Genomic DNA, 25,831 nt, shown 5'->3' with positions numbered 1-25,831 from the left:
GGGGGAAGACAATAGCCATTCACCACATGGAGCCTGGAGCCCCAGCTGCTCCAGGGGGCGTTCACTGTGGTCTATACAGGGATGTTTACAAGGAGGGGAGGAGAACTGGTTCTGATCAGTGAGTGAGCAGAAAAGGGGGTGATGCTGGAAAAGGGACAGGCCAAGCCCCTTTTGAATATGATCAACAGGGCCATGGAACCAATGGCAGGGCCTGGAAGAACTCAAAGCACTAGAACCCCCATGGCCTAGGCAGCTCGCTGCTACTGGAGCTGGCCCAAGTTGAGCTCTGAGTGGTCGGGGGTGGGGGCTGTCAGTAAAGCGACACTCCCAGCTCAAGAGGAACGGTAGCGCTACCCTGGGGGAGCTGACCCCAAAGCAAGCAGCTGGAGTTCACCCTCAGGAGAGCCCGGGACATGAGTGCTGGGATTCTCCCCGCGCCCTGGCTTTGCTCGCTGGCACTGAGCGGGGCCTGGCTTCCTGAGGATGTTCTGCTCCATGGGACAGCCCCACCCTCACTTCAGCTCTAGCATTGCTGCTGACAATGGCATCGTAGACCGAGGCAGGGCTAGCGGCAGGGCTGCTGTCCCTGCTCAGAGGAGCCAGTCTAGGCTGGCCTCGGGGCAGAGCCTGAAGCACGGGGAAGACCCTGCGTAGCCCTTATCTAGATAGCTGCAGTCAAGCGGCATCTGGCTACTCCTGGGTCCCCCCTTCAATGCCAAGAGACAGATTTTGCCTGCCCAGGACTAACCAGGCAATAGATTGACAATCTGCCACAAGACCCTGCAACGCAGCCCTTAGTAACTGCACCTGCCAATGGTTTACTAAGACGTGAGTCCAGCCTGGATTTCTGCTTCCCCCACCACCACCACGTGCCCAGCTCATCACACCCTCACTGTGTTCCTCTCCAGAAAGCGTTTTACCCACGAAGATGTGTCCTGTGCCAGCCACCCACACCCATGGAGAGATCTGGGCTGGCCCCTCTCCTCCTGGGATACGGAGGCAGATAGCTGATATTCCAATAGACTCTTTATTGTTCTCCCCAGGAAAGGCCCCCCCTGCACCAGTCCCTGCCCCCCCACCCCGCTAGGAGCCATCCTCCTTCACTTGGCCATGGGGGTCTCTCCTTGCACTGGGCCTGAATGCCCCTTGCCCCTCTGGCACCCTGGGATAGGAACCACACTCCCTGCCCTGGGATTTCTCCCATCTCCCATAGTCCCAGGTCCTGTGATGGCCCTGCCAGCTGGTAGGGCCCCTCGGGTCACGCTGGTTTAGTGCCCGGTTTTCCTTCTCCCTGCTCTGGGTCTCAGCTCTCTGCTCCGGCGTCCAACACCCCACAGCGGGATGCTCCTCTTTCAAGTCCAATGCCCCTTTCCTGGGCAAGATGCCGTCAGGGCCCGACTCTTTCCTACCAGCAAAGGCAGCCACTCTGCCTCTGCCATGCGGCTTAGGGAACTCCTGGCTGTATCCCACACTGGGTCTCTGGCTCCTGTCCTCCCTCCATTCGGGTCTCCAGTCGAAACCGCCAGGTGCCCCAGAGCCACGGAGAAGGCGGTAAGTTTCCGTAGCTGCTGCTTGTGGGTCGCTGTACAGCTGTCTGCCCTGGCCTCGGAATCCTGGCCTCTCCCCTCGGTGCCTCTCTCTCTTGCTCTGGTGCTCCAGGGGGACAGACACTTTTGCCAGCTGCCCAGGTTCTCTCCCCAGACCTAGAGCTTGGGGAGGGCTGGCAGGCTCCGCAGTGCGTTCTGGGGTTGGTGGTTGGCAGAGCTGCCCAGTGGCAGCCACGGCATTTTCAGGAGTCAGCAGCTCAGCGGCGGCTCCATGGCCGGGATCAGCAGCCGCTGGAGGCTGAGAGAGAAAGGAGCCAATGGTGAGGAAAGGGCCTGGCCTGCCATACCACCTGACTTCTGCTTTTCTTTAAGGAGAGGCCCCACAGCTGCTGCCCCAGGCCCACCTGCCACAAGCACACCCCACACCACTTATTGTATGGCGCTACGTTGCCAGCACCAGGCAGCCCTTGGTCGCTCCTCTGCGCTAGGACACCCGCCCCCCCAATCACAGTCTGGGACCTGAAACCCAACCGCTCTCTGGCATGTTGAACATCACACGGCAGCAGGCAAAGGATCCTGCAGTGCCGCCATAGCGAGCAGGAGCTCCAGAAGGCAGGAATGGCAGAGCCCTGCGCCCCATTCCCAACACACACGGCCAGAGCCTGCAGCCCAGAGCCACTCCTGCACCACATCAGGGCAGCACTAGAGAGCTCCCGACAATGCCCGGCCCCCGAGGAGCCACGTACCGCCTGGAGGCTGATGAAGTAGCGGTTTCTCTCTGCCTCGGGGTCAATGATCCCGCCCTTCTTTTGCTGCCTTTGATAGATTATCTGCAGTTCCTCTTGGGTCTGTAGCGCCTTTGCATCAGGCCTGTACGGCTCCTGGGGGAGAGAGAGGTCGGGTGCGTTAGTGCTGCGCTCTGTCAATATCCAGCCTGGCAGAGCGGCTGCTCCCAGACGGGTAAATCACCCAACCCACACGCCTGCAGCCTGCTAGGCTACTGACCGGGGCATTCAGCTAGACCTGGGAGCCCAGGTCTCCCTCTGTCCCGAGCCAACAGCCTAGTGACCCACGCGTGCTCCCCTGCGGCAACTAGCATTGGGCTCCTCTGTGTTAATCAGACACAGGGTAGCCACAGGCAGACAGCGACAGCAGACTGGACCAGCTGAACCACAGTCCGGTCATGCGTGTCCCTGCGAGGGGCCTGGAGAGCCAGCAGAGTCTACATGAGCCAACAAGAATTACAGACTTATTGAAGGGAAGCTGCAATTCTTTCTAAGTGCAACCTAGAAACCAGAGCAGCGAAAGCCCGAGCGGCCCATCTGTCCCATCCCCCAGAGCCAGGGCAGGATCACTTCCTCCAGTTTGTGCCCTAGGGCTTTGGCCTGTTGGATCTTAACTTATTGAAGCGACAGGACCTCTGCCCCGTCCCTTGGGAGAAGGCTCTAGTGAGTGCAGGAAGATTCCCGAGATTGAGCCATGTTTCCTTGGCTTAATCCCATCCCATTAACTCTGCAGCTTGGATGGGCCGGAGGCTCTTTGGGGCAGGGCCCCAGCCTTGTCCTCTCCCCAGGGACAGCAGCACCCTTCCCTCTCCGGGGTGTTTATACCGCTCAGACACAAGCGGACTTCTTCCCCTCCCACAGGCAAGTCATGTGGCTATATCAGAAAAGCGAACAGTAACCATGGGATATGTCCTTGAGCGCGGCTGGGCACGCCTCTCTGTCCATTCCCAGCGCAAGGAAGAGGGGGACTGCACTCGGCAAGGACTGTCCAGTTGCTATGAGGCGGATGCATTTAAGGCCAAATGTGAACAGTGAGTATCTGCCAAGTTCTAGCAAATACCCAGCAGAAGCAGCCAGAAACCCTGGGGCGTGCGAGTGCCTGGGTAGGCCCTTGAAGTGAGCCTCAGGGATGCCCCAAACACTCCCTCCCAGATCTGTGGGTGGGGTTCTAGCTAGGAACTTCTTACCATCGGGTGCTGAGGGGGGGGCGCTGCCTGCAGAGCGGAGAGGTCATAGATTAGTGTTTCCCGGCAGACGGGGCACTGCACTCCGACTCCCTGCAGGGAGAAGAGAGAGCTGGCACACAGCCCCATCGCACTAACTCCCCCCCGTCCCCTCCCATCCTGCTCCACCCCTGCTCCCTGCCCCTCCAGGAAAGGAGCCCCCAGGTTCTTTGAGTCCCAGGCTTCCCCAGGCGCTGCTCTAGCAGGGCAGAGGATGTCTGGCTGCCCAGCTGTCTATCCTTAGCTTTAGTGCTCATATGGTTTTTAGCAGCACTGCAATAGCCTTGCTGAGTGTTGTAACTCCCACGCCAGATGCACTGGGGGATTCCTGGTTTGGCTGGCTGGTAGTTTGTTCAATTTATGCCACCAGGGCATGCTGAGAGTTGTAGTCTAACAGCTGATTAATAACTTTAAAGGCACTGGTTATAACCAATAAAGCCTTAAATGGCTCAGGTTGCCCTTACCCGAGGGACTATCTCTCCTTGCAGACACTACGGGGCAATGTGTGTTGGCTGAGATGCCCCTAGCTTGACAGCGGGGGCTGTTCTCAGAACACTGGCTGTGAGGGGTCTTGGACCCGTTTTCTGGGTACTGGTGCTATTTAGTCCACACTGTGTGACTGGCCTGGGAGAGCAAGGCCTCCTCTATGTGACATGGGGGAGGGGCCCAGGCCCTCTTACCTGCTTGGAAGGAGGCGCCAGGTGCTGTTCTCTCTCTTCCTGCTGCACGTGAATTTCCTCTTCCATGTGCTGGGCATAGCGAGCCAGGCAGTGAGAGTGGAAGTAGTGGTAGCACTGAGTCTTTGTGAACGCTTCTCTCTCCTGTAGAACGAGATGAGGCTGTTTGGAAGGAGCCCTGTGTGTGACCCGCGGCGCCCTCCCCTGGTGAGGGGGCCTTCCACTAGTGCTCCACCCTCAGCTGGGTCTGATTCAGATACATCTGCTCCCAGGGCCCTCCCCTCCATCAGCCCTGGGCTACAGGCTGTGAGTCCCTCCCGCAATGCACCTCATTTCTCTCCCTAGCAGACCACAGGGCCACACACCAATTGCAGGGGTTCCTACCTGGAAGCCATAGAGACAGATCACGCACTGGCCATGAGGAATGTTGTTGTCGGTGAGAATTTCCTTCCCTTTCTATAGAAAGAGGGAGAACGAACACTTTACCCACCCAAAGCATCAGGTGGGCGTAGGCTCTGACCCAGCCAACCCACACGCAGAGACCAGGCGAGCGTGTGTCAATAGCGGCCTGTATCTAGCTCCACGCCCAATCCACCCCAGGCCTCCCCATCTCTCTCACCTCAATCAGTTCATACAGCACCGCTGTCCCGAGCCCAGCCTCCGCAACTTGTCCCAAGGTCTGGGAAATCCTGGAACGAAGAGGCAGAAACCCGTGACTAAGGAGGGGACGTGCTAACTCCTCGTGAACTGCAGTATTAAGACGGGAACAGCAGCTACTATACGGGGGGGGGAAGACGGCGGAGACAGCCACTGGACTGGTCAATAGCGGTGCCAAGCTGGGTATAGAAATCATGTGCTCCAATGTGGTTAATGTATTCAGACCCTTCCCCCCTCCCACCTACCCATCCCCCCTGGGGGAGTGGGGGGGAGCAGGCGAAGAGGAGTCCCATTAGAACAGGTCTGAGGCACCAGACTTTTGGCTCCTACCTACTGCCCTGGATTCTTTGGTGCACACACGCCCTTCGCCAAGGCTGACATCCAGGAAGATTCTCTACTCAGCACAGCCTGCCTGTGACGAGCTAACCCGGTCAGCACTTTACACCCAGCAGTCTGCTGCTGACCCAACTTCCGCTGCCGTCACTGGTGACAAGGCAGAGAGACTACAACCAGGCCAAACGCCCAGGGTTAGATTCAGTGGGATCCAAGCCTTGTTCTGGCAGCAAAAGACTATTCAGATCTCACCACACCCATGCACAACCCTCTGGGACCGGGGAGGGAAGAACACAGGAGCTGCCCGACTGGACGAGGACGGGGCCAGTTGCTTCAGAAGGTGCAAGAGATTCCCCGAGGGGACAAAGATGGAATAACCTTGTCCAGGTGGAATTTTCTTCCTGGCCCCAGGCAGCTGGCAGCTGGTTGTGCACAGAAGCACGACAGTTCAGTGGCCTTTGTTTATTTTCTAGCCAGGCCGATACAGCTCTGGATGACAGACAGAGCAATTCCATGTATCTGAGGGAAAAGGTGGTATTTGTGTTTCCCACCCCCAGCTGGAATGCGGGAAGTTTCTTTCCTCCTGTGTCTCGAGGGCAGGTGGAAACCCCTTCCCTAGCACTCACTTCTGGATCTGCTCATCCGACAGCCCCCGCGGATTCCGGATCGAGATTTTCGGCACTTCATTGGGATACTAGAAAGAAACAAATCCAGGGATGAATGGGGCCCAAAGTCCTGTCCTGCCCTGCCCCTCCCTGTGAAGCGTGGCTGCGCTCCTGGGGGTCAGGCACTGTGACCTTACCTGTGGGGGCACAGAGAGCACGAGTGTGAAGCAGACGTACTGAGAGTCCTGATCCTCTGCAGTCGCAGGGTGCAGGGTAATGCAGATTTCCCAGGGCGCTGACCTGTGGGGGCAGGGAGGCTGAGGGGAAGCGTCCAGCTGGCACGTGAGTATAATGAGGCACAGACGGTGCAGCGAGGGGGACGTGGGCTGCGTATTGCCACAGCAGCACAAACCTTCCAGGCAAGCCCCATGGGGCTGAAAAGTGGCTACAACGCATGGAGTGCGGCAGAGAGGAGACCCTCAGGCTGAGTGTGCCTGCCCTGCCCTGCCCCAGCAGGGGAACTGCTCATTGGGATGGGGCCAAAGTGCACTAACAGCTCAGGAAAAGGAGCTGCTTGGAACGAGGGCAGAGATTGGCAGTAGCTCAGGTACGAGCCAGGGAGCTCAGTGCACTAGCATAGGACTAAAGGCAGCAGAACCCCCTCTCCGTGAACATTCAATCTGGACACGACCATTGGAACCTTATTCTCAGCTCACCAGGGCTTCGAATCCCAAGTGCAGAATCCACAGTTGGACACCCGTAACATCTGTGTACACAAGCCAGTCCAAGGATTGCTCCTAGCACCACTGCTCTGAGATCAGACTTCTGAGATAAACATGCACCAAAATAGTAAAATCTCACCCCTCAGAATTAGTGATACGTGGTAATAGCACAAATACCTGCCCTTTCCTCGAGACACCTGCAGCTCATCCAGGTATATGGACTCCAAGACCTCCACTTCTGATAGCAAAGCCCTGAGAATAAAGACGGGACATCACACAGAGCCGCTCTCCCTCATTCATTCATGACTCCCTCCTCCTCTTCCTCCCTGAGCAATGCACAGATCTGCTTAGGACCTTATACAGCAGAAGCATCTCAGAAACTCCCAATCATTTACAAATAGAAATAATACTGTGGAAATTTGTTTTAAAGAGACACTGTCCAGGTAAATGTGATGTGGAAGGCAGCAGAGTCTAGTGGAAAGAACAACGGGCTAGGACTTGGAAAACCTGCGTTCTATTTCTTGTTCTGCCACTGACCAGTTGTGTGACCTTTGGCAAGTTATTTTCCTTGTCTGGGCCGGTCTTCCCTCCTTCCTTTGTCAGTGTTCCCCATTTAGTTAGTAAACTCTTCAGGGGTTGAGGTCTCTTGTTATGGAACTACAGTAATGCACATGATAGATAAATTACAAACATTTATTTATCAGATTATTAAAAGTGAAAGAATTTTGAAAACTTTTTTTATTGAATTTTCTTAACAGGACTCTCAAATTTAACATTTGTTTCAGCTATGTTTCCATGTCAGACTCTAAACTGTAACATCAGAGTTGCAAACAAAGCACAAGCATGTTTATTTGTTTAAAAATAACAGATGTATTTGAAATTTTTAAGAACTATAGAAATATCTTATTGCTTTACGTTTAAAGTTTGGGGCAAATTTCAGTTGACAGGATCTCTTTAGACATAGCTATTTCGTTCTTCTCCTGTGGCTGCATCATCTCCAGCTATGACCACCTCACATCTGGAATTAAGGAGGCGGGGGCCAGCTCAGTATTCAGATGGGAGGCCGCCAAGAAAACTCCGGTGATCCAATACCCAAGAAGAGGTCTCGGAGGGGTGCCGCTCAAGTTGCTGCATACAGGGCACTGTGCTGCCAGCACCCCCCATCTTTCAGATAAAAGAAGTCCCAGATCATTCAGAGATTATACCCCCGCCACACATCTCACAAGAGCAGGCAAATTAGGAGATCACATTTCTAACGTGCCTTTCATCTCTGGAAGCCAGAATGTGTAATCACATCCCAACAAACCGCACCCTGACCGCAAATGAGGGCAGGGATCCAGGGAAGCAACAACCCAACCAAAGTCCCAGTCTGCAAAGCTGGGAAGTGACACGGCCGGGGCAGCGGGGGGTGGGGGTGGGGGCGGGGGTTGGAAGCGGCGCGGCCCGGGCGGTGGGAATGGGGGTGGGGGCGGGGGGAAGCGGCGGGGCGGGGGGGTTGGAAGCGACGCGGCCGGGGCGGCGGGGGGCGGGGGCTGGAAGCGGCGCGGGGGGGCGTTGGAAGCGACGCGGCCGGGGCGGCGGGGGGCGGGGGCTGGAAGCGGCGCGGGGGGGGGGGGTTGGAAGCGGCATGGCCAGGGCAGTGGGGGCGGGGGCTGGAAGCGGCGCGGGGGGGGGGGTTGGAAGCGGCATGGCCAGGGCAGTGGGGGCGGGGGCTGGAAGCGGCGCGGGGGAGGCGGTGGGGGTGGGGGGAAGCGGCGCGGGGGGGGTTGGAAGCGGCGGGGCGGGGGGGGGGTTGGAAGCGGCGCGGCCAGGGCAGCGGGGGGTGGGGACTGGAAGCGGCGCGGGGGAGCAGTGGGGGTGGGGGGGAAGCGGCGCGGGGGGGGGGTTGGAAGCGGCGCGGCGGGGGCCGGCGGCCGGGAAGGGGCTGCAGGAGGAAATGGGGGGGCAGGGGATCGGGCTGGCTGGCTGCGGGCTCAGGCCCGGGGCCCGTTCGGGGAGGGACCAGGCCGGCGCGGGGGGGCTATGGGGGAGCGACCCAGTGGCGGGAGGAGGCCGGATTCCGGCCGGCTGCCCCCGTCTCGGCCCGCGCCCATCGCCATGGTTACCAGTCGGCCACCGCCTCCTCCTCTCTTTCGCGGGCCGCCGCCATCTGCCCCGCCTGCCCCGGAAGCGGAAGTGCGCGGAGACCCCGGCGATAGGGCAGCCCCGGCGGGCCGTTGCTAAGCGACGCGGCCGCGGCGGGTCCTCGGGGTCCTGGCGCGGCGCGGTGTCCTTCGGCGGCGCCTGTGTAAAGAAGCAGCCTGGAGCCCCTCCGCCGGCTCAGCCCCGGGACAGGCCGGGCGGCGGGGTTCGTGCGGCGGGGTGTCGGAGCCGGGGCCGGGCCTGGCCGCCTTTCCGCCCGCGTGCGAGGCCGGGATCCAGTCAGGCACCTGTGCGGGCACCCGGGGGCGGGGCGGATCCCAACCAACGGCCCGCGAGGCGGGTGGGCAGATCCCGGTGAGCGGCCGGGTCCCGGGTCCCGTTGATGGGGGTGGGTCCTGCTGGCGGAGCCGGGTCTTGTTACCGGGGAACGGGCTGGATCCCTGCGCCTGGCGGGGGGGCTGGATCCCTGCGCCCGGTAAGGGGGGGCTGGATCCCTGCGTCTGGTGGGGGGGGCTGGATCCCTGCGCCCGGTAAGGGGGGGCTGGATCCCTGCGTCTGGTGGGGGGGCTGGATCCCTGCGCCCGGTAAGGGGGGGCTGGATCCCTGCGCCCGGTAAGGGGGGCTGGATCCCTGCGTCTGGTGGGGGGGGCTGGATCCCTGCGCCCAGTAAGGGGGGGCTGGATCCCTGCGCCCGGTAAGGGGGGGCTGGATCCCTGCGTCTGGTGGGGGGGCTGGATCCCTGCGCCCGGTAAGGGGGGCTGGATCCCTGCGTCTGGTGGGGGGGCTGGATCCCTGCGCCCAGTAAGGGGGGGCTGGATCCCTGCGTCTGGTGGGGGGGCTGGATCCCTGCGCCCGGTAAGGGGGGGCTGGATCCCTGCGTCTGGTGGGGGGGGCTGGATCCCTGCGCCCGGTAAGGGGGGCTGGATCCCTGCGTCTGGTGGGGGGGCTGGATCCCTGCGCCCGGTAAGGGGGGGCTGGATCCCTGCGTCTGGTGGGGGGGGCTGGATCCCTGCGCCCGGGGAGGGGACTAACCAGCCTCCAGAGGTGAATACGCAGATCGCAGTGATCTGGGCAGGGCAGGGGTGATCCTGGCCATAGGATCTGGTCTGATCTACCAGATCCTGCCCCTGGACAGCCAAGCTCTGGGCAGCAGAACCGGGCACGTCCCCATGAGGAGTCAGGGCTCCGGGTCAGCTGGGGGAGACTCGGGGTATTGAGCACATACTGGGGGGCTCAACCCTGACGAGAGTCATTTAAGTTCCTGGATGCGCAGCTCTGAGCGTGGGGAGGCTCGGATGATCATGGGGGTTCCGGTAACCAGGCTTGCGTTCAGGGCATGGACCCTGACCTCATCCCCATCTGCAAAGTACTGAGTTCACCCGGGGTGCTGTACAAATAAGTAATAATAAAATAAAGAACCAGCCCAAATGTACCGGCCACCAGGAGCCGAGAAGCTGGGACAAGAGCGACTATGCAGACCTTGGCCCGGGGGAACGAGCAGAAGGCTAAGGGTGTGGGAGGGGAGGGAATAACGGGAGGTGAAATTCCGAGAGAGAAGAGGGAACCGGGAGCTGGGAGAAGGACCTGATCAGGCTGGAGGACAAAGAGGAGGCGTGTGGCTGTGGGATGCCAAATAAGATGAGGGAGGCTGGAGGCCATGGGAAGAGGGAATGGTGACCCGGATGAGTTTGGGCAGCAGGGCCGGAGAGGAAGGGGTGTAATCTGGAGCTGGCGCAGAAGGAGAACCAGGAGGCTGGATGAGAGGAGCTGGAGACGTCTCAGGAGGATGGGAGCTTGAGGAACAGGGGGAGGAAAGACTGGGAACTGGGCAGCCGGAGATGGGATGTTGGAGGTCTCCCAAGAGAAGACCAATGGGAAGCATCTAGGTAGCACCGTAGCATTTGAGCACCTCAGTCTCTAATGGGTTTATCATTCCCCCCCACCCGAGATAAGAAGGTACTTTCATCTCCATTTTCTACATGGCGGGACTGAAGCCCGAGAGGCAACAGCCCGGATGTTCCAATGTATTTAGGCACCTGACTCCCATTGAAACAACACCTTTGAGGATCTGGGCCTCAGTGACTTGTCGCGGTCACACAGGAGGTCTGGCAGAACAGGGACTTGAACCCAGGTCCCCCAACTCCACGCTAGAGCTCTAACCATTGCACCGTCCGTCTTCTCAGCTGGCATAGGCCTGAGGGGGAAGAGGAAGCCCAGGAGGTGGGAGATGAATTGAACAACCTCTAATGTGCCACTTTGCACTGTCAGGCTGGCGTGCCCACCATGGAGAAATACCACGTGCTGGAGATGATTGGAGAAGGCTCCTTCGGGAGGGTGTACAAGGGGCGCCGGAAGTATAGCGCCCAGGTGAGGAGAGATCCAGGGAGGGGCTCTCTCAGGAGCAGGGTGGTACGGGAATACAGCACCCAGGTGAGATTTGGGGAAAAGGACATATGGGGGAAACACAACACAGGGCTGAAGAGTTCTTGGTATGCAGCTCAGGGTTCTGTGATTGGGCCTCCAGGTCCAGGGTCCCTGACAATCATATGTGTGATCCTCATCAGATAGTTTTTCTGGTAGTTTCCACTGTACTTAAGGTTGCACAACAGTTTCCATTCTAATCCCCTGCTTTCACATGCTCAGCACTTTCTGGAACATTCCTCTTTGGGGCTGATACATTCCAGGCTTTGTTTGCACTTTAACTTTATTTGTTTTAAATTTCTCTGATTATTTCTGAATTTGGCAGCTTGATTCTCCCTGTACCTTTTAGACAGGGCTGCAGCAAAAGCAACCAACATCTGAAACTTGTTCTGGACAGAATCTCACTGAGGTCTGATACCTTGGCTTGGTCTAGGTTTTGATTAACTCCTGACAATTTGCAGCTTGGTTACTGAGCCCATGCAGCTGCAATTTTCATGAATTCTACAGGTTCACACACTGATTTTGGAAAGGCCTTTCACCCTGCATCCATTTCTACTGGCACAATTGTTCACCCATCATTTTGCCTTTGCAAATTTGCATTTGCAATTCATTGCGGATGCGGTTAGTGACACTTAGATGTCGGGTACCTGATTGGCAGCAGAATACTGCAGTTATACGACAAACTGCTACAATTTGCACAGTTCAGGGTGTGCAAGATTCTGCCCAGGAAACCCGAGGCTACTTTTACAAATCAGAACCCCAGAGAAAGATGCATCCTGCACGTGGGCAGACCTAGCTACGCTCACATACTCACTTTACAAAATTTCCTAGCATTGAATCGTCATACCTTTAAAATGACTAAAGTTTTTCAACTCTAGCTTGTTTTCTAGATCTCGCTGAGATCTAGCATGTTGGAAGAAGATCAATTCAAGATTTTAAAAGTTATGAACACTGAAACTCAGCAAACTCTGGGATCCCCTTAATCCATGCCCGGTGCTAAGGTTACGTGCAGTGGTAGGGGAGTGTAGACCTGGCCTTAGCCTTCCACCCTAGCAGTCACTTGTTGATCCTTGCCTGGGTGGGAGCAGTGGTGGGTGTGGGCTTGCAGCTCCCAGCTTTGTCTGCTTTGGCAGGTGGTGGCGCTGAAGTTCATCCCCAAGGTCGGGCGATCGGAGAAGGAGCTGAAGAACCTGCAGCGGGAAATTGAGATCATGAGGGGGCTGCACCATCCCAACATCGTCCAGATGCTTGACAGCTTCGAAACTGACAAGGAGGTAAGAGGGCGTGTGTGGGGCCTAGGTGTGAGGGCATTGTCAGCTGCACAGCTTCTCCTGAATAGCCGTAGCTGGTCGCAGCTGGGCCCTTCCTGCAAGTGTTAGAGGTGTCCTGTCGCTTCCAGCGACGCCATCAGAGCCGGCGTCCCTGGCTGGAAGGAGCAAGCGTTGGCCTTTCCAGTGATTCTGCTGCATGTTTCTCGCCCCACCTGCCGGCGGCTGGGTTTGTGCCTCACTGTACGGGTGAGTCCCGCGGTCAGACTGCACAGCTCTCGTTGTCTCCCACTGCTGGTTTCCCCAGTGATTCCCCTTCCCCAGGGCCCAGCGGGGTGATTCCTCCACCCCTTGGGCTAAATCCCTAGGCCTCACTCCAGAGGGCCAGTCAGAGGTTGCCTGAGGAAGGGCTAAGTCCGGGTCTCTGGATCTGGCCAGACGTGCTGGAGTCAGTGTCCTTGCCCGGTGGATTTCCCAGCATCAATGCTCCAGACATGCTCCACCCGTCCCCAGTGGCCCCCCAGGACACAGCTGGGGTTCGCACCTACTCTCTGAGGTCCCATGATCCCTTCCTGCCTCCCCACTACAGGTAGTGGTGGTGACGGACTACGCGGAGGGGGAGCTTTTCCAGATCCTGGAGGATGATGGGAATCTGCCAGAGGATCAGGTAGCTCTCTGACGCTGACTCGTCTGGGCCAGTCAGAGTCATGTCAGGCCTGGGGCAAGGCAGCGGAGAGGGGCTTATTGTCCTGCAGGAAGTGGCAATGTTGCTCCTTCAGACAAGCGGATGTCAGAGCTGGCTGGACACTGCCGAGTCTTTAGTCTGGGACTGACCCTCCAGAGGAGAAGGAATCGGAGCCCAGATGCAGGGGCAGGAAGGCTCTGATTGGCCAAGCAGGAGAGAGAACTCACCTTTCACCTCTATGCGAGCTGGGTTCAAATCTAGCTACAAGTGACATGAATTTGCTGGGTCTCAGCCTACTTCTCCCCTGTGTCCAGGACTGGAATAGGGATGGGGGTGGGTCGGGATCAAAGAGCTATGGCAGAGCTCTGTGCGTAAGCAGGAAGCCCAAGACTGGGATAACCAGGGGCTGTTGGTCAGGATTGAGGGGCCCTGGCAGAATTGGGTGTGTGGAAAGCCTTGGGTTGTGGGTTGAGACATAGGGGCATCAGCAGAGATCACTGTGTGCGCATAGCCAGAGCTGGGCTAGCGGGGGCTGCGGGTCGGGAGTGAGGGGTGCTGGCCGAGCTGTGGGGGACCCAGGGCTGGGCTAGCAGGGGCTGTGGGTTGGGAGTGAGGGGCGCTGGCAGAGCTGTGGGGGGCCCAGGGCTGGGCTAGCAGGGGCTGCGGGTCGGAAGTGAGGGGCGCCGGCAGAGTTGTAGTCAGGATGCAGGCTCGGCCGTTGAGCCCTCAGGGTTGCCGTGTCTCTCAGGTTCAAGGCATCGCCGCCCAGCTGGTCTCTGCCCTCTATTACCTCCACTCCCACCGGATTCTGCACCGTGACATGAAGCCCCAGAACATTCTGCTGAGCAAAGGGGGTGTCATCAAGCTCTGCGACTTCGGGTAGGGGCCCCAGGGACTTGCCTGCCCTTGGCAGCTGGGGCAGTGGAAGGGCTGGGCTGTGGGGTGGGGCTCTCAGAGGCAGAATTAAGGGGCTCCCTCTCGCCCGGCAGGTTCGCTCGCGCCATGAGCATCAACACCATGGTGCTGACGTCCATCAAGGGCACGCCGCTGTACATGTCCCCCGAGCTGGTTCAGGAGAAGCCCTACGACCACACGGCCGACCTGTGGTCTGTGGGCTGCATTCTGTATGAGCTGTTCGTGGGGACGCCGCCTTTCTACACCAACAGCATCTTCCAGCTGGTCAGCCTCATCATCAAGGATCCCATCAAGTGGCCCAAAACCATGAGCCCTTCGTTCAAGGTAAAGGGGATGAGGGGTGGGCAGTCCCACTGCACCCCACAGAGCCACAGCTGCCTGGTTCCAGACAGCCCCCCCCGCATGGCTCCAACAGCCCCTCCTCAGGCGAGATCACTGAACCCCCCTTTCCCAGGGGATGCACTGTCCAGGCCAAATTCCTGCTTGGGAATCATGAGCGGTTCCACTGACTCCCCTTGCAAACTGGATTCTTCACTTCCTTCCCTGGTGAGCGGTGTTGCTGTGTGCTGTTTGATGGCTGTGGGGACTCTCCCCAGAGCTGGCTGCAAGGGTAGTCAGGGGCCTGCATGTTCTGTGTGTCGATCAGTGCAGGATCTGCTTCTGAATCGTCCTGAATCGTCCCCTGGAATCTCAGCTTCCGTTTGCACAAATTGCTTCCAGCCCTTATGGTTGTGAAGAAACCCTTCCAGGGTGACAGAAGTGAATCTGATGCAACAACACCTGCCTGAGTTTGTAGACAGCCTGAAACAGCATCTCTGAGGGACACAGACTGGCCCATTAATCTCAAGGGACGTTAACTCTGAAGCATAACAATGAGACGCTGTATGCCAGCGTTTAACTATTTCAGTCATTTCAGCAGAAACATCTATTTCTACCCACTACCCCCGCTCCCTTCCCAAAGCCAGGGGTAGAACCCAGGAGTCCTGACTGCTCATTAGGCTAGTGCACATGCCCAGTTCATTGTGTCCCAGCAAGAGCCAGCAACTGTGGGGGCACAGAGATGCAGTGCGTGTGACAATGGGTCTCTGTGCCCCTGGGCAGAACTTCCTGCAAGGCCTGTTGATGAAGGACCCTCACCAGCGCCTGTCGTGGCCGGAGCTACTGCACCATCCCTTCATCGCTGGACGGGTCACCAGTGAGTACCAGCTGTCGCTGCTCCCGGGTGCAATGCCACCATCACCGCCCGCTGCCAGACCACCCCCTCTGCCCCATTTCCCCCGAATGCAATAGGAAACTGCCTCGCCTGGCCCTCTCTCCAAATGCCCCTTGAGACCTCAACCCCCCAGCCCAGGCCAGTCTCCAGAGTGCCCATGGGGTGGTTGGTCCCTCCAGTCCTTGGAGCTCCCTCCACCCCCTGTTATGGTTGCTGTGGTCCCTGACTGGGCTCACCCCCCCTGCTCCCGGCAGTGATCGATGACACAGAGCAACATGGAATCGCGAACCCCTTCACCAGCAAGCTGCCCCCGGAGCTGCAGGTGCTGAAGGAGAAGCAGGCTCACTCGCTGGCCCCCAGGAGCGGCCAGTCTAAGATCCTGAGGAAGGCGCGGCAGAAGATGGCTGAGGAGGCCCGGAAGAAGGTGTGTGTCTGGTGTCACTGCAACGGCGCTGGAAGCTCACTGGGACACACAGAGCCTAGGAGGGAACTTGACAAGGGGCTGGGCGAGAGACCGAGCAGGGCCCCTCGAGCTGGAGGTCCCAGAAGAAAGTGGGAGGGATAGTGAAGCTGGGAGGTGGTTGGGCCAGTTACAGGGGGGGCCCACAGGGGATCAGGAGTAAGATGGGAGTCTGGGGGGGTTGATCAGTTACATGGAGAGAGATCCCCTGATGACTGGGGGCACTGAGTGGGGACAGGAGCCTGAGGGATTGGTCAGTTACACAGATAGAGCCCTGCAGGTTGGGTGAGAGTCGGGGAGTTTGTTCAGTTACAGGGAGAGGGGGAGATGGGTCTGGGGCTTGTCAGTTACAGGGAGAGAGGCAGGAGTCTGGGGTCTTGGTCAGTTACACAGAGATATAACCTGGCTGAAGCTCTTCAGTCTTTTCCAGGAGCAGCTGAGGGCAGACACTCTGTCTAAAAAGGAGGCAGCCAGAAGAGGTCTGGGGCACAAACCCGAAGCAGCCCCTGGGAAGGCAGCCCTCAGGGAGGGGGAGCAGACAGCCCGCACTCCGGGCTCCCCTCCTGGAGACAAGAACCAAGCCGTCCTGGGAGAAGAGCCCAACGAGGCAGAGTGGGAGACAACCGAGCCTCCCCCTACGCCACGGTGAGGGGCAGGGATGCCTGCTCTGGCTTAGCTGGGTCTGTGGGTTTCCGGGTTCTGACTGGGCTGGGGGGCACCCGTGAGCAAGGAGATGGCACGGGGCAGGTCTCTAGCTGCTCTGCATCTTGGGCAGGGAGCACCGGATCACACAGGATTACGAGCGGGAGTTCCCGGAGGTGGAGGTGGGGGCTCCCACACCAGCTGGGTGCAGCAAGGCGGGGCCACGCGGCAGGCGCAGCATCGAGACCGTGGACCTGGAGAGCGAGGTGAGGCGTGACTGGGTGCGGGCTGGGGAGGTCTGGGGCAGGCGTGGCCCCACTCCCCCATGCGGCCATCTCCCCCTTGTGACCTTTGACCTAGGAACTGGATAGTGACGACGAATGGCAGCATCTGATCGAGGCCACTGAAGCCTCCGCCATGCAGCTGAGCACACCCCTGAGCCTTCTGGGGGACCCGGCCTCCCAGCAGCGCATCCGGGCCCGGCTCCAGCACTCCAGCCAGCAGGCGAGTGGGGACAGCCAGGGGAGCGGCCTGGGGGCAGCAAGCGGCTGCTGTGGTTCCTTATTCCCAGCTCGCTATTCAAGGAAGGGCTTGGGATTGGGTGGCAGGAGATCTGAACTCGGTTGTCGGTCGTGTTGCCTTGTGGGGCCCAGGGAGAGAGAGAGTGAGTGTGTCTCTGGGTCCCGTGCCTCAGTTTCCCCATCTGCACCTAGGACACAGAGCTCAGAGCAAGGCAGGGAAGCCTTCCCCTCCCCCTGCATTGGTGACCCTGGGGGAAACGCCTGGATCCCTCCATCCCCCCTCCCACACCGGGAAGGAAATGCCTCCTCTGTCCCCAGAAATCTGAGCTCTCCTGTTTGGTGGATCCCTGCTCTGCCCCCCCCGCCCATGGGTCAGAGCCTGTGACGAGGGGAGCCCAGAGGCTGGCAGACATGCTGCCCATGCCAGTGCCGGGGTGCCACATCCAGGCCTGCTGCTGATCTCAACATCACAGGCCCTTTCTCTGGCCTCTCCGTGCCCAGGTGCTGGAGGGGATGTTGGAGGGAGCGTCTCATCTCCGCCCAGCCCTCCGTGTCCTGGGCAACCTGCTCGCCACCAGGTGTGACTCAGAGCTTCTGGACAGCTTCTGCCAGGCCACGGATTTACCTCGCTTCCTGCTGCACCTGCTCGGGCAAATCCTGCAGAGCGCCAGCAGCAAGCAGGTGGGTGCGGGGGAGTCCTGGGTATGCATGTGGCCTCCGCCCCAGAGGCTAGTTTTGCACATGCTGTTGGGGGCCAGGCCGCTGGGGCAGGCCAGGCCTGTGGGGGAGAGGGGGTGTCGCCCCCTAGAGGCCATTGTATCATCACCGCTGCACGAGCTCTCTGGAGGCAAGTTGTGGCCCCCCTCCAGCTCTGGGTGTGCGACCTCCCAGAGCTAACCCTGAGCGACTAGCTTCCCCTTGCAAGCCCCTGTCAGAGGGGGAAGGGCCCTGATGTGCCATGGGGAAGGGCAGTTTGGCTGCCCACCAGTAGAGTGGTGCTGCCTGGCACATGGTTTCTTTCCTGCTCCCGCAGCAGCCCTGGTGCATCACGCTGCTGGCGGACCTTGTTGGCGTGACAACGGCCTATTTCACCAGTGCCTTCCACCTGGGGTGGAGCCGGAGGAAGAGAAGGTAGAGTGGCTGCCGACTGGGTCGGGGGAGTCGCTGAGAGGCATTGCATTGAGATCCCCTCCCACCCTTCTCCCCATCAGCCCTGGGGCCCTGAGGATTGGAGGCCACGCTGTGGGATTAGAGTCGTGGCATGGGGGAGAGACCTGAATGTGGCCCCCCCATAGCACGTTGTCTTCCAGAGCTCTCTGAGCACTTGTGGAGGACACTCAGGATCACATCCCCCATTGTAGAGGTGGGGAAACTGAGGCACAGAGGGGGGAAGGGATGCTCCGGGATCCCACAGGATAACAGAGCTGATGAGTTCAGACCTCCTGTCTCCCATCCTGAGGCCTCCCCACAGGCCATGCCACCTCCGTTGGGGCTGAGCTGCCTGTTAGCCAGACACCTGCCTCCCTGGGCTGCCCTCCCTTGGGGGCTCTGCAGTAAGGGCACAGCTGGCAGATCCCATGGGGAGAGCTGTTCCTGTTGCCCGGTTGAGTGTGCAGTTCATCGGGCGACCCCTGGCCCCCCGTGCCTCGCCTCACCGACACCTGCCTCTCCCAGCCTGCAGGTTTTCCACGAGGCGGCTGCCGACTTCCTCTCCCTGCTGCCCAAGCTGCTGGCCCAGCCAACGGATGTCGAGAGGAGGCTCCGCCAGCAGAGCAGCATGGTAAAGATGCCCCTCCCTCGTGCTCGGCTCCCTCTCGCTGCCCTGAGCTTGCTCGCTGGGCGTCTCCTGTGGGCTCCTGCTGTCCAGCGCGGGGCCTGCTTCCTATCCCCTCGCTCCTTCCTTGTGTCTCTCCCGTCGCCTCTGGGCTTGCTCCCTCCCCTCTGCGGCGTGGCCCCCTCTGCCAGCCCTGGCCCTGCAGGGTCAATCCTGCGGGCCCGGAGCCCCTCGCTGTCATAGCAGCCTCCATGGCTCAGGATCATCCGGGGCACCCTCCCCTCTCAGGCGTGGAGCCTCTGCCCACGGCCTCCCCTTTCCTGCTCTTCCCTGCCCCATCCCTCTCCCCAGCCATGCGGTGACTGCAGACCTCTGTGTCCCTCTGCAGAGCTTCGCCCTGCTCTGTGAGAACATGGACAGCAGCAGCCCCAGGGTGTCGGGCCCCTTCTATGCCAACCTGCTCGCCAAGCAGCGCCCCCTGCTGGACGCACTCCTCCAGGGGGCCACCCTGGAGCAGCCCACTCGGGAAGGTAATGCTCTCCCCGCACCTGGGATGAATGCGGGGATATCCCCCATGATGGGGGCAGCTCCACATCTGCCTGGTGGCTGGGCTCCCTCTGGCCCCTTGGGCTGGCAGGGTCCCCAGGGAGCTGCAGTCACTGCCCACGGTTCTCTGTCCCTCATTTTAGTGCTGGGGAAAGTACATGACCGATGGCCCTGATCAGAGCCAAGGGTAGAACAGACAGTTCCCGCGCCCAGCTCTGCTGGTGCCCCTCACTCCTGACCTGCAGCCCTCAGCTAGCCCAGCCGTGTGTTCCTCCCCCACAGCTCTACTGGTGCCCCTCACTCCTGACCTGCAGCCCCCTGCTAGCCCAGCCCTGGGCTCCTCCCCACAGCCCTGTTGGTGCCCCTCACTCCTGACCTGCAGCCCCCCGCTAGCCCAGCCCTGGGCTCCTCCCCACAGCCACTGCAGCCCCCTGCTAGCCCAGCTCTGGGCTCCTCCCCACAGCCCTGTTGGTGCCCCTCAATCCTGACCTGCAGCCTCCTGTTAGCCCAGCCCTGGGCTCCTCCCCACAGCCCTGTTGGTGCCCCTCACTCCTGACCTGCAGCCCCCCGCTAGCCCAGCCCTGGGCTCCTCCCCACACAGCTCTGCTGGTGCCCCTCACTCCTGACTTGCAGCCCCTGTGCACTAATTGTCCATCTGCCTCTCTCTCTCTCAGCACCCCGATCTTTGTTCATAATTACGTGTTGTCAAGGTTCCTTCCCCACTCTGAACTCTGGGGTACAGATGTGGGGACCCGCATGAGAGACCCCCTAAGCTTATTTTTACCAGCTTAAGTTAAAACTTCCCCAGGGCACAAAGTCTTTGCCCTTGGATTAGGTAAAATGCTGCCACCACCAAGTGTTTTAGAGAAAGAACAAGGAAAGGACCACTTGGAGTCCTATTCCCCCAAAATATTCCCCCTAGCCTTACACCCCCTTTTTGGGGAATGCTTGATAATAATATCCTCACCAATTGGTACAGGTCAACACGGACCCAATCCCTTGGGTCTTAAGAACAATGAAAAATCAATCAGGTTCTTAAAAGAAGAATTTTATTTAAAGAAAAGGTAAAAGAATCATCTCTGTAAAATCAGGATGGTTAATACCTTACAGGGTAATCAGATTCAAAACATAGAAAATCCCTCTAGGCAAAACCTTAAATTACAAAAAGACACAAAAACAGGAATATACATTCCATCCAGCACAGCAAATCTACAAGCCATTAAACAAACGCATTTTCTAACTAAATTACTTACTAACTTTACAGGGGTTGGAGAACTTGCATCCTTGATCTGTTTCTGGCAAAGGTATCCCACAGACAGACAAAAGCCCTTTGTCCCCCGCACTCCAGATTTGAAAGTATCTTGTCCCCTCATTAGTCATTTTGCGTCAGGTGCCAGCCAGGTTAACCCTTTACAGGGGAAAGGGTTTTGCCTCTGGCCAGGAGGGATTTTATAGCACTCTATACAGAAAGGTGGTTACCCTTCCCTTTATATTTATGACACGAGTCTTCGATCTTTTGTCCCTGCCCAGAGCCAGCGAGGGAGGCGAAAGCAGTGCAAGAGCAGCGTGAGCGTGGGGCAGATGTCTTCACAGCAGCACTGGCCGCAATCTGCAGCCTCCCCGTGGGGCGGAACGGGTGCCAGGATGCCAAAAAGCAGGTCAGGAGCTCGGACGGTTCCTTCCTGGCCGCGAGGCAAAAAATGTCCTGCAAGCATCCTGCGTGGCTGGAGGTGATGGGGTCGCTGCAAGCTGCAACCACCCTGGCCTGATCTAGAGCATGGGATCCCGAGCACTTTACACACGCTGCCCAGGGGACACTCGCATGCAGCCACCTCTGGGGTGGAAAGTGGCAGGTGCCACGCAGTGGCTCGGGTCAGGGAGTAAATGAGGCTCCAGTAGCCAGTGGAGCACACGGCGGAATTCGGGGCAGGGGAATGCGCTTATCCCCGCTGCGGTCTGAGCAGGATGCTGGGTTAACGCCCCAGCTTGGGCGCAGAGGCAGCGTGAGAGGGTCTTTACCAGTCCTAGGTGGTCTGGGATGCAGCGTTCCCCAGGGCCATGCTGGAGCATGGGGCCAGCATTGACTGCCAGGGGAGAGCGCCCCCTGCTGAGCTCCCACCCTGCTCCCTGCAGCACAGCGCCCCCTAGTGCCACGCTGCGGCCAGCAGTGGCTCAGAGGCGAGAGCACCCCCTGCTGAGGCAGCCCCCCATCTCCCCTGCAGCAGAGCGCCCCCTACCACTTAGGTGGCGAGCAGGTCTCTGGGATTGTGATCCTCTTGGCTGATTTCCCACAGGTCGCCCAGCTGGTGGCTGAGAAACTGATGGAGGAAAACAGCCAGCTGTTAGTGAGGCTTCTGGCGGGACTCGAGCGCCCGGCCTGCTCCCTGAACGTGCTGAAGGTAACGGGCTCCGCCGTGCCTCCATTGCTCCTTGGTGGGCTTCCGTGGGGCCGATGGGATGGGGCCTCCAGCTGTGCTCTCCCCTGCAGATCGAATCCAGCCCTGGCCCCGCTGCGGGTTAGCTAGGGCTGACTGTCGCTTTCACAGCGCAGCACCCACATGGCACCAGTTTTGCCAGATAGTAACAGGTCCGCTGCTGTCATGGTGGCAGATCTTGGCCATCCTGCCTCCTCCCCGCTGTGTCCCTTGGGGCCCACCTGCGAAGTGGGGTCACCATGAAACCGAGCCCATGACGGCCTGCAGGCTGCTCATGGGTCTCCACAGGGCACTTCCTCCCCCCTTCTCCTTTCCTAGCTGGGCCCCCGGCTCTGTGTGCCCCCCGCGCTGACCTCTGCTCTCCCTCTGTCCCCCAGGTCTTGTACTCCTGTGGCCACGCCAGTAAAAGCCTCTGCCAGCTCCTGGCCAAGGGGCAGCAAGTGCCGAGCTCCCTGGCCCAGCTGGTGAAGGGCAAGGTACATCCCTTCCGCCACACGGAGACCCCCAGGGGGCCCCCTCGTGCCCTTGGCCACCGGCTGTTGGGGGGAGGGGCAGAGGGCTCTGGGGCAACGTGAGGTCCAAGGGGTGCAGAATGAGCAGAGAGGACTCTGCCAAGAATTGTGGGGAGGGGGTGGGGGAAGGCGTAAGGTGGGGGGGTATAGGAAAGGGACCTGGGGGAGGGGAGAGGGAGGTTAGCCAGGGCCTGGCAGGGGAGGAGTTGGGACCGGTTTGGTGAGAGGTGGGGGGCAGGGCAGGGTGGGGTGGAGGTAACCGGGGAAGGAGCCATTGTCCAGATCTGCATCTCGGCCTCTGGTGTGGGCAGCCCAGTGATTCCCTGGTGCCCACCCCGGCAGCCTTTGGCCTCCTGCCCAGTGCCCAGGTCTTGCTGCTCCCAGCCCTGAGCTCTCTCCCTTTGTAGGTCCCGATGGGGGAGCGGCTGCGGGTGCAAACCTGCGAGGCGTCGCTGCACCTGCTGTCTCTTATCGCCCTCCAGCTGCAGGCTCTCCCTCCCCGGTAAGTGTGCCTGCCCCCCACCCTGCGCCCAGCCTCGGCAGGAACACTGGCCATTCAGCGCCTACAGGGAGTGAGCTGGGGGAGCTTCGGCGTAGTCTACTCCACACGCCTCCTCGCCAGTGGCCCCGACTGGCCCCTGGCTGGTGGCCGCTGCAGAGATCTGCTCCTAGGTGGGATTCCCGCCAAGGCAGGGCTGCAGTTAGTGCTGGATCTCCCCATGGGTGGAGCATTTCAGGCTCTGGCTCTGCCCCAGGGGAAGCTGCGTTGACCCTTCTCTGGCAAAGTAGCCCATCAGCATTGTGGCTGCAGGCCATGGGATATGGGACTCAGCAGGGGCACTTTCCCCTCGGAGACGGCGCTGATCCCAGTGGGGCGATAGGGGGCGCTGGGCTGCGGGGAAGAGGATGCGGGGCTCAGTAGGGGGTTCAGTGCAGTCCCTAGTGGGGGACGCTGGGCTGCTACAGTACCACTTTTCTCAGAAGACAAGAAATGAAGCCCTTAATCTCGGGGGGGCGGTTCTGTAGAGCCAGGCTCTGGACCCTCCTGCCTTGGCCAAATGCCAGCTGGGCAGCTTCATTCTGCCTCCCCAAAAGTCCCCAGCAGTTTGTTGAATTATGGGATCTTGCTTCACCTCCTGGCCTAAGCCGCGCGGCAGCATTGCTATATACTGTGACCCAGCTGCTGCATTGCTTCTCAGAGGTGGCTGCCTTTCAGTGCTGTGGGAAGTGGTTGCTGTCCGTGATCAGTTTGCCCAGCTCTGTAGGGCCTGCTGGGGTGAGTCAATGCCTGGCGGGGGCCGATTTCCCAGCTTCTCCTGATGCCTGGCTCTGGGTCGCTGTGTTTCAGGGTGGACCTGGTGGTGAGTGACGCCACTGAGCTCTTCACCCAATCGGCTGTCGTCTCCCTCGTGGTGAGTCCGTCCACCTGGCACAGCCCCACCCAACCGGCTCCCGTCCTGGGAGGGCCACACCTGTCTTGAAACAGCCAAATCCCCATCTGTGTGTGGGCAGAGCCCTGCATCTCTGCCTAACCCTTCCCATTCAGGGAGCTAGCTGCAGTCAGAATTGTTCCTACACTTGGGAGGAGGGGGTCACAGCCAAATCCCCATAGTTCCCGTAGTCTGAGGGGTGTGGGGGCAATCTGGCTGATCCTACACCCGGGGGGAGATGATCACAGTCAGACCTCCATGGGCAGGGGGTGGAGGAGCAGTCTGACTGTTCCTACACTTGGGGGAGGGGGTAAAAGTCAGATCCCCATGGACGGGGGTAGGAGGTCAGTCTGACGGTTCCTACACCTGGGGGGAGATGCTCACACTCAGATCTCCCTGGGCGGGGGGTAGGGGGTCAGGCTGACTGTTCCTACACCCGGGGGGAGATGCTCGTCGTCAGCTCCCCGTGGGTGGGGGAAGGCGTGCCAGAGGAAGGGTGTAGCCAGCTGTGCGTACCCTTGGATTGTACTGTGCTGAGCTCTCCCCTCCTCTGCAGAGCGCCGCAGGATTCCTGCTGGCTCAGCTCGGGCAGCATGGGGCGGCCATCGAGGTGGGGTGTGAGGACGCCATGTCGGCCATGACCAATGCACTCACCGCGCCTGCCGAGGTAAGGGGCGAGCAGCCGGGGGGCTGCCCCGTGGGAGGGCAGGGCCAGGAACCCCCAGTGCACCCCAGCAAGGGGATGGACAGGCTGGGATGCCCTGACGGGCCACCCACAGCTCAGCACTAATCCAGTCTGGCCCGTCTGATGCCGTGGGAGCATTTGGAACCACCCAGTTCTAGAGCCCAGTGCCTAGTGCTAACCTGGGCCCCTCCTGCCCCACTTCTCTTCCAGCTGCACCTGCCCCCACCCATGGGCGCTGGCCTCTACGATGGATTCCTGCTTCTCCTGCTGCAGCTCCTCGCCCAGGTACCTCGCTGCCCACTTGGATCCGGCACCGGGACTGCCTTGGTGGGAGGCTGCCAGGGGCTAAAGGGGGTGGTCAAGGATAAAACCAGATGTCCTGGATCCACAGGATCGGGGCTACGCCCCCAGCTGTGGAATAGTCTCTTGGAGCAGCCCCTTCCATGTGTCAGACCCCTATGGGGTCTCACTCCTCCTTCTGGGTCAGCCCCGCGGCCTCCCCAGACCGGACCCCTCGGCTCCAGCCCTCCTGCTTCACCTCGTGAGCTCTGCTCAGTGGAGACAGAGCCCCGCCCGCTCCTCAGGGATCAATGCACCTCGCTGAGCGTTTGCAGTGACTTGCCCAATGCTGTCTCGACAGGCGGGTGTGTTAGTCGCCTGGACGCAGAGAGAGGTAAAGGATAACACTTAGACCTTTCTGAGTAGCAGCCGTGTTAGTCTGTATTCGCAAAAAGAAAAGGAGTACTTGTGGCACCTTAGAGACTAACAAATTTATTAGAGCATAAGCTTTCGTGAGCTACAGCTCACTTCATCGGATGTGAAGTGAGCTGTAGCTCAGGAAAGCTTATGCTCTAATAAATTTGTTAGTCTCTAAGGTGCCACAAGTACTCCTTTTCTTTAGACCTCTCTGGTCAGCCCAGAGCCCAGCCAAGCTGCAGCGAACCTCACGGGGTCCCAGGCGAGAGCCCTGACTCCTTCCAACCACCAGCTCTGATCCCCCTTTTGCCTCATCCCTTCCAGGTCCTTTGTTCTCCAGCTAGGGTGTGGCTCCGCTTCCCTGCCAAGAGGTGGGGAAATCCGTCTCCCTCTGGGGCGTTGGTTGCTGGCTGTCAGTGGCCTGGGGATGGCTTCATGGATTTTGCATTGATGCGGGGTCGGCCAGTCCTTTGTAATGACCCGTCCCGGCTCAGCCATCTACGTATCATTCATACCTGTCTCTTAGCCTGCCCTGCCACCAAACAGTCCCCCACAGGGTAACAATGCAAATATGGGGGAAACTGAGGCACACACAGGCTTCTGGAAAATGGTACAGGAAAGTCCAGATGCCCCTGACTGAGCAAGAAGTTGAATGGCTGTGCTGGGGAGAAGTGTGGGGAGAACACGTGGGAGTGGCCAGCTGACATGAGGTTTCTCACCCTCCCGTCACAGAGTCCCCGGGCAATGCTCGGGAACTGCTCCCTACAAAGCCAGGCAGGCCTCTGGGGAAGTCTCTTCTCTGGGAGCAGCCTGTCTGCAGGGCAAGAAGCTCACACGGCTTCCAACTTCCTGGGTCTGACCTTGGAGCATCCAGCATCCTCTGCCCCTCCGTGCGCTTCCCACAGCGAGTCTGCCCAGGCGGGGTCCTGGGGAAGCC

At 59.6% G+C, this 25,831-nt stretch overlaps 2 protein-coding genes across 12 annotated transcripts in view; one reads left to right on the top strand and one right to left on the bottom strand.

The window, feature by feature from the left end:
• STK36 (serine/threonine kinase 36) overlaps positions 1–25,831 on the top strand; it is a 38,408-nt gene that overhangs the window by 5,333 nt on the left and 7,244 nt on the right. For 3 of the 10 annotated variants that reach the window (XM_043504801.1, XM_043504800.1, XM_043504799.1), the window contains 20 exons: positions 12,246–12,386; positions 12,970–13,047; positions 13,814–13,944; positions 14,055–14,304; positions 15,082–15,175; positions 15,448–15,617; positions 16,084–16,298; positions 16,429–16,561; positions 16,656–16,799; positions 17,318–17,497; positions 17,850–17,947; positions 18,491–18,596; positions 18,979–19,120; positions 20,667–20,794; positions 21,431–21,535; positions 21,949–22,047; positions 22,491–22,585; positions 23,432–23,495; positions 24,070–24,180; positions 24,409–24,483. In XM_043504801.1, coding sequence (XP_043360736.1) covers positions 12,324–12,386; positions 12,970–13,047; positions 13,814–13,944; positions 14,055–14,304; positions 15,082–15,175; positions 15,448–15,617; positions 16,084–16,298; positions 16,429–16,561; positions 16,656–16,799; positions 17,318–17,497; positions 17,850–17,947; positions 18,491–18,596; positions 18,979–19,120; positions 20,667–20,794; positions 21,431–21,535; positions 21,949–22,047; positions 22,491–22,585; positions 23,432–23,495; positions 24,070–24,180; positions 24,409–24,483 — 2,481 coding nt within the window. In that variant the 5' untranslated portion in view covers positions 12,246–12,323. The other 7 variants (XM_043504794.1, XM_038421672.2, XM_038421671.2 and 4 more) reach the window with 7 other exon arrangements.
• Positions 22–8,882, bottom strand: RNF25 (ring finger protein 25). Of its 2 annotated transcripts, XM_038421675.2 has the most exons (10): positions 8,655–8,807; positions 6,727–6,801; positions 6,025–6,127; positions 5,849–5,916; positions 4,852–4,921; positions 4,617–4,688; positions 4,236–4,376; positions 3,520–3,609; positions 2,294–2,428; positions 22–1,845 (listed from the first exon to the last, which is right to left on the bottom strand). In XM_038421675.2, exons 1-10 carry the CDS (start codon positions 8,696–8,698, stop codon positions 1,084–1,086), a joined length of 1,560 nt encoding a protein of 519 aa, XP_038277603.1. In that variant the 5' UTR covers positions 8,699–8,807; the 3' UTR covers positions 22–1,083. The 2 variants fall into 2 exon arrangements, with proteins under 2 accessions (XP_038277603.1, XP_038277605.1); XM_038421677.2 differs by lacking the exon at positions 3,520–3,609 and having other exon boundaries at positions 8,655–8,882.

Source organism: Dermochelys coriacea, chromosome 11 (assembly GCF_009764565.3).
Source record: "Dermochelys coriacea isolate rDerCor1 chromosome 11, rDerCor1.pri.v4, whole genome shotgun sequence".
Classification (NCBI taxonomy): domain Eukaryota; kingdom Metazoa; phylum Chordata; order Testudines; family Dermochelyidae; genus Dermochelys; species Dermochelys coriacea.
Note: the sequence above shows the minus strand (reverse complement) of the source record. Positions and strands in the feature narration are given on the sequence as shown.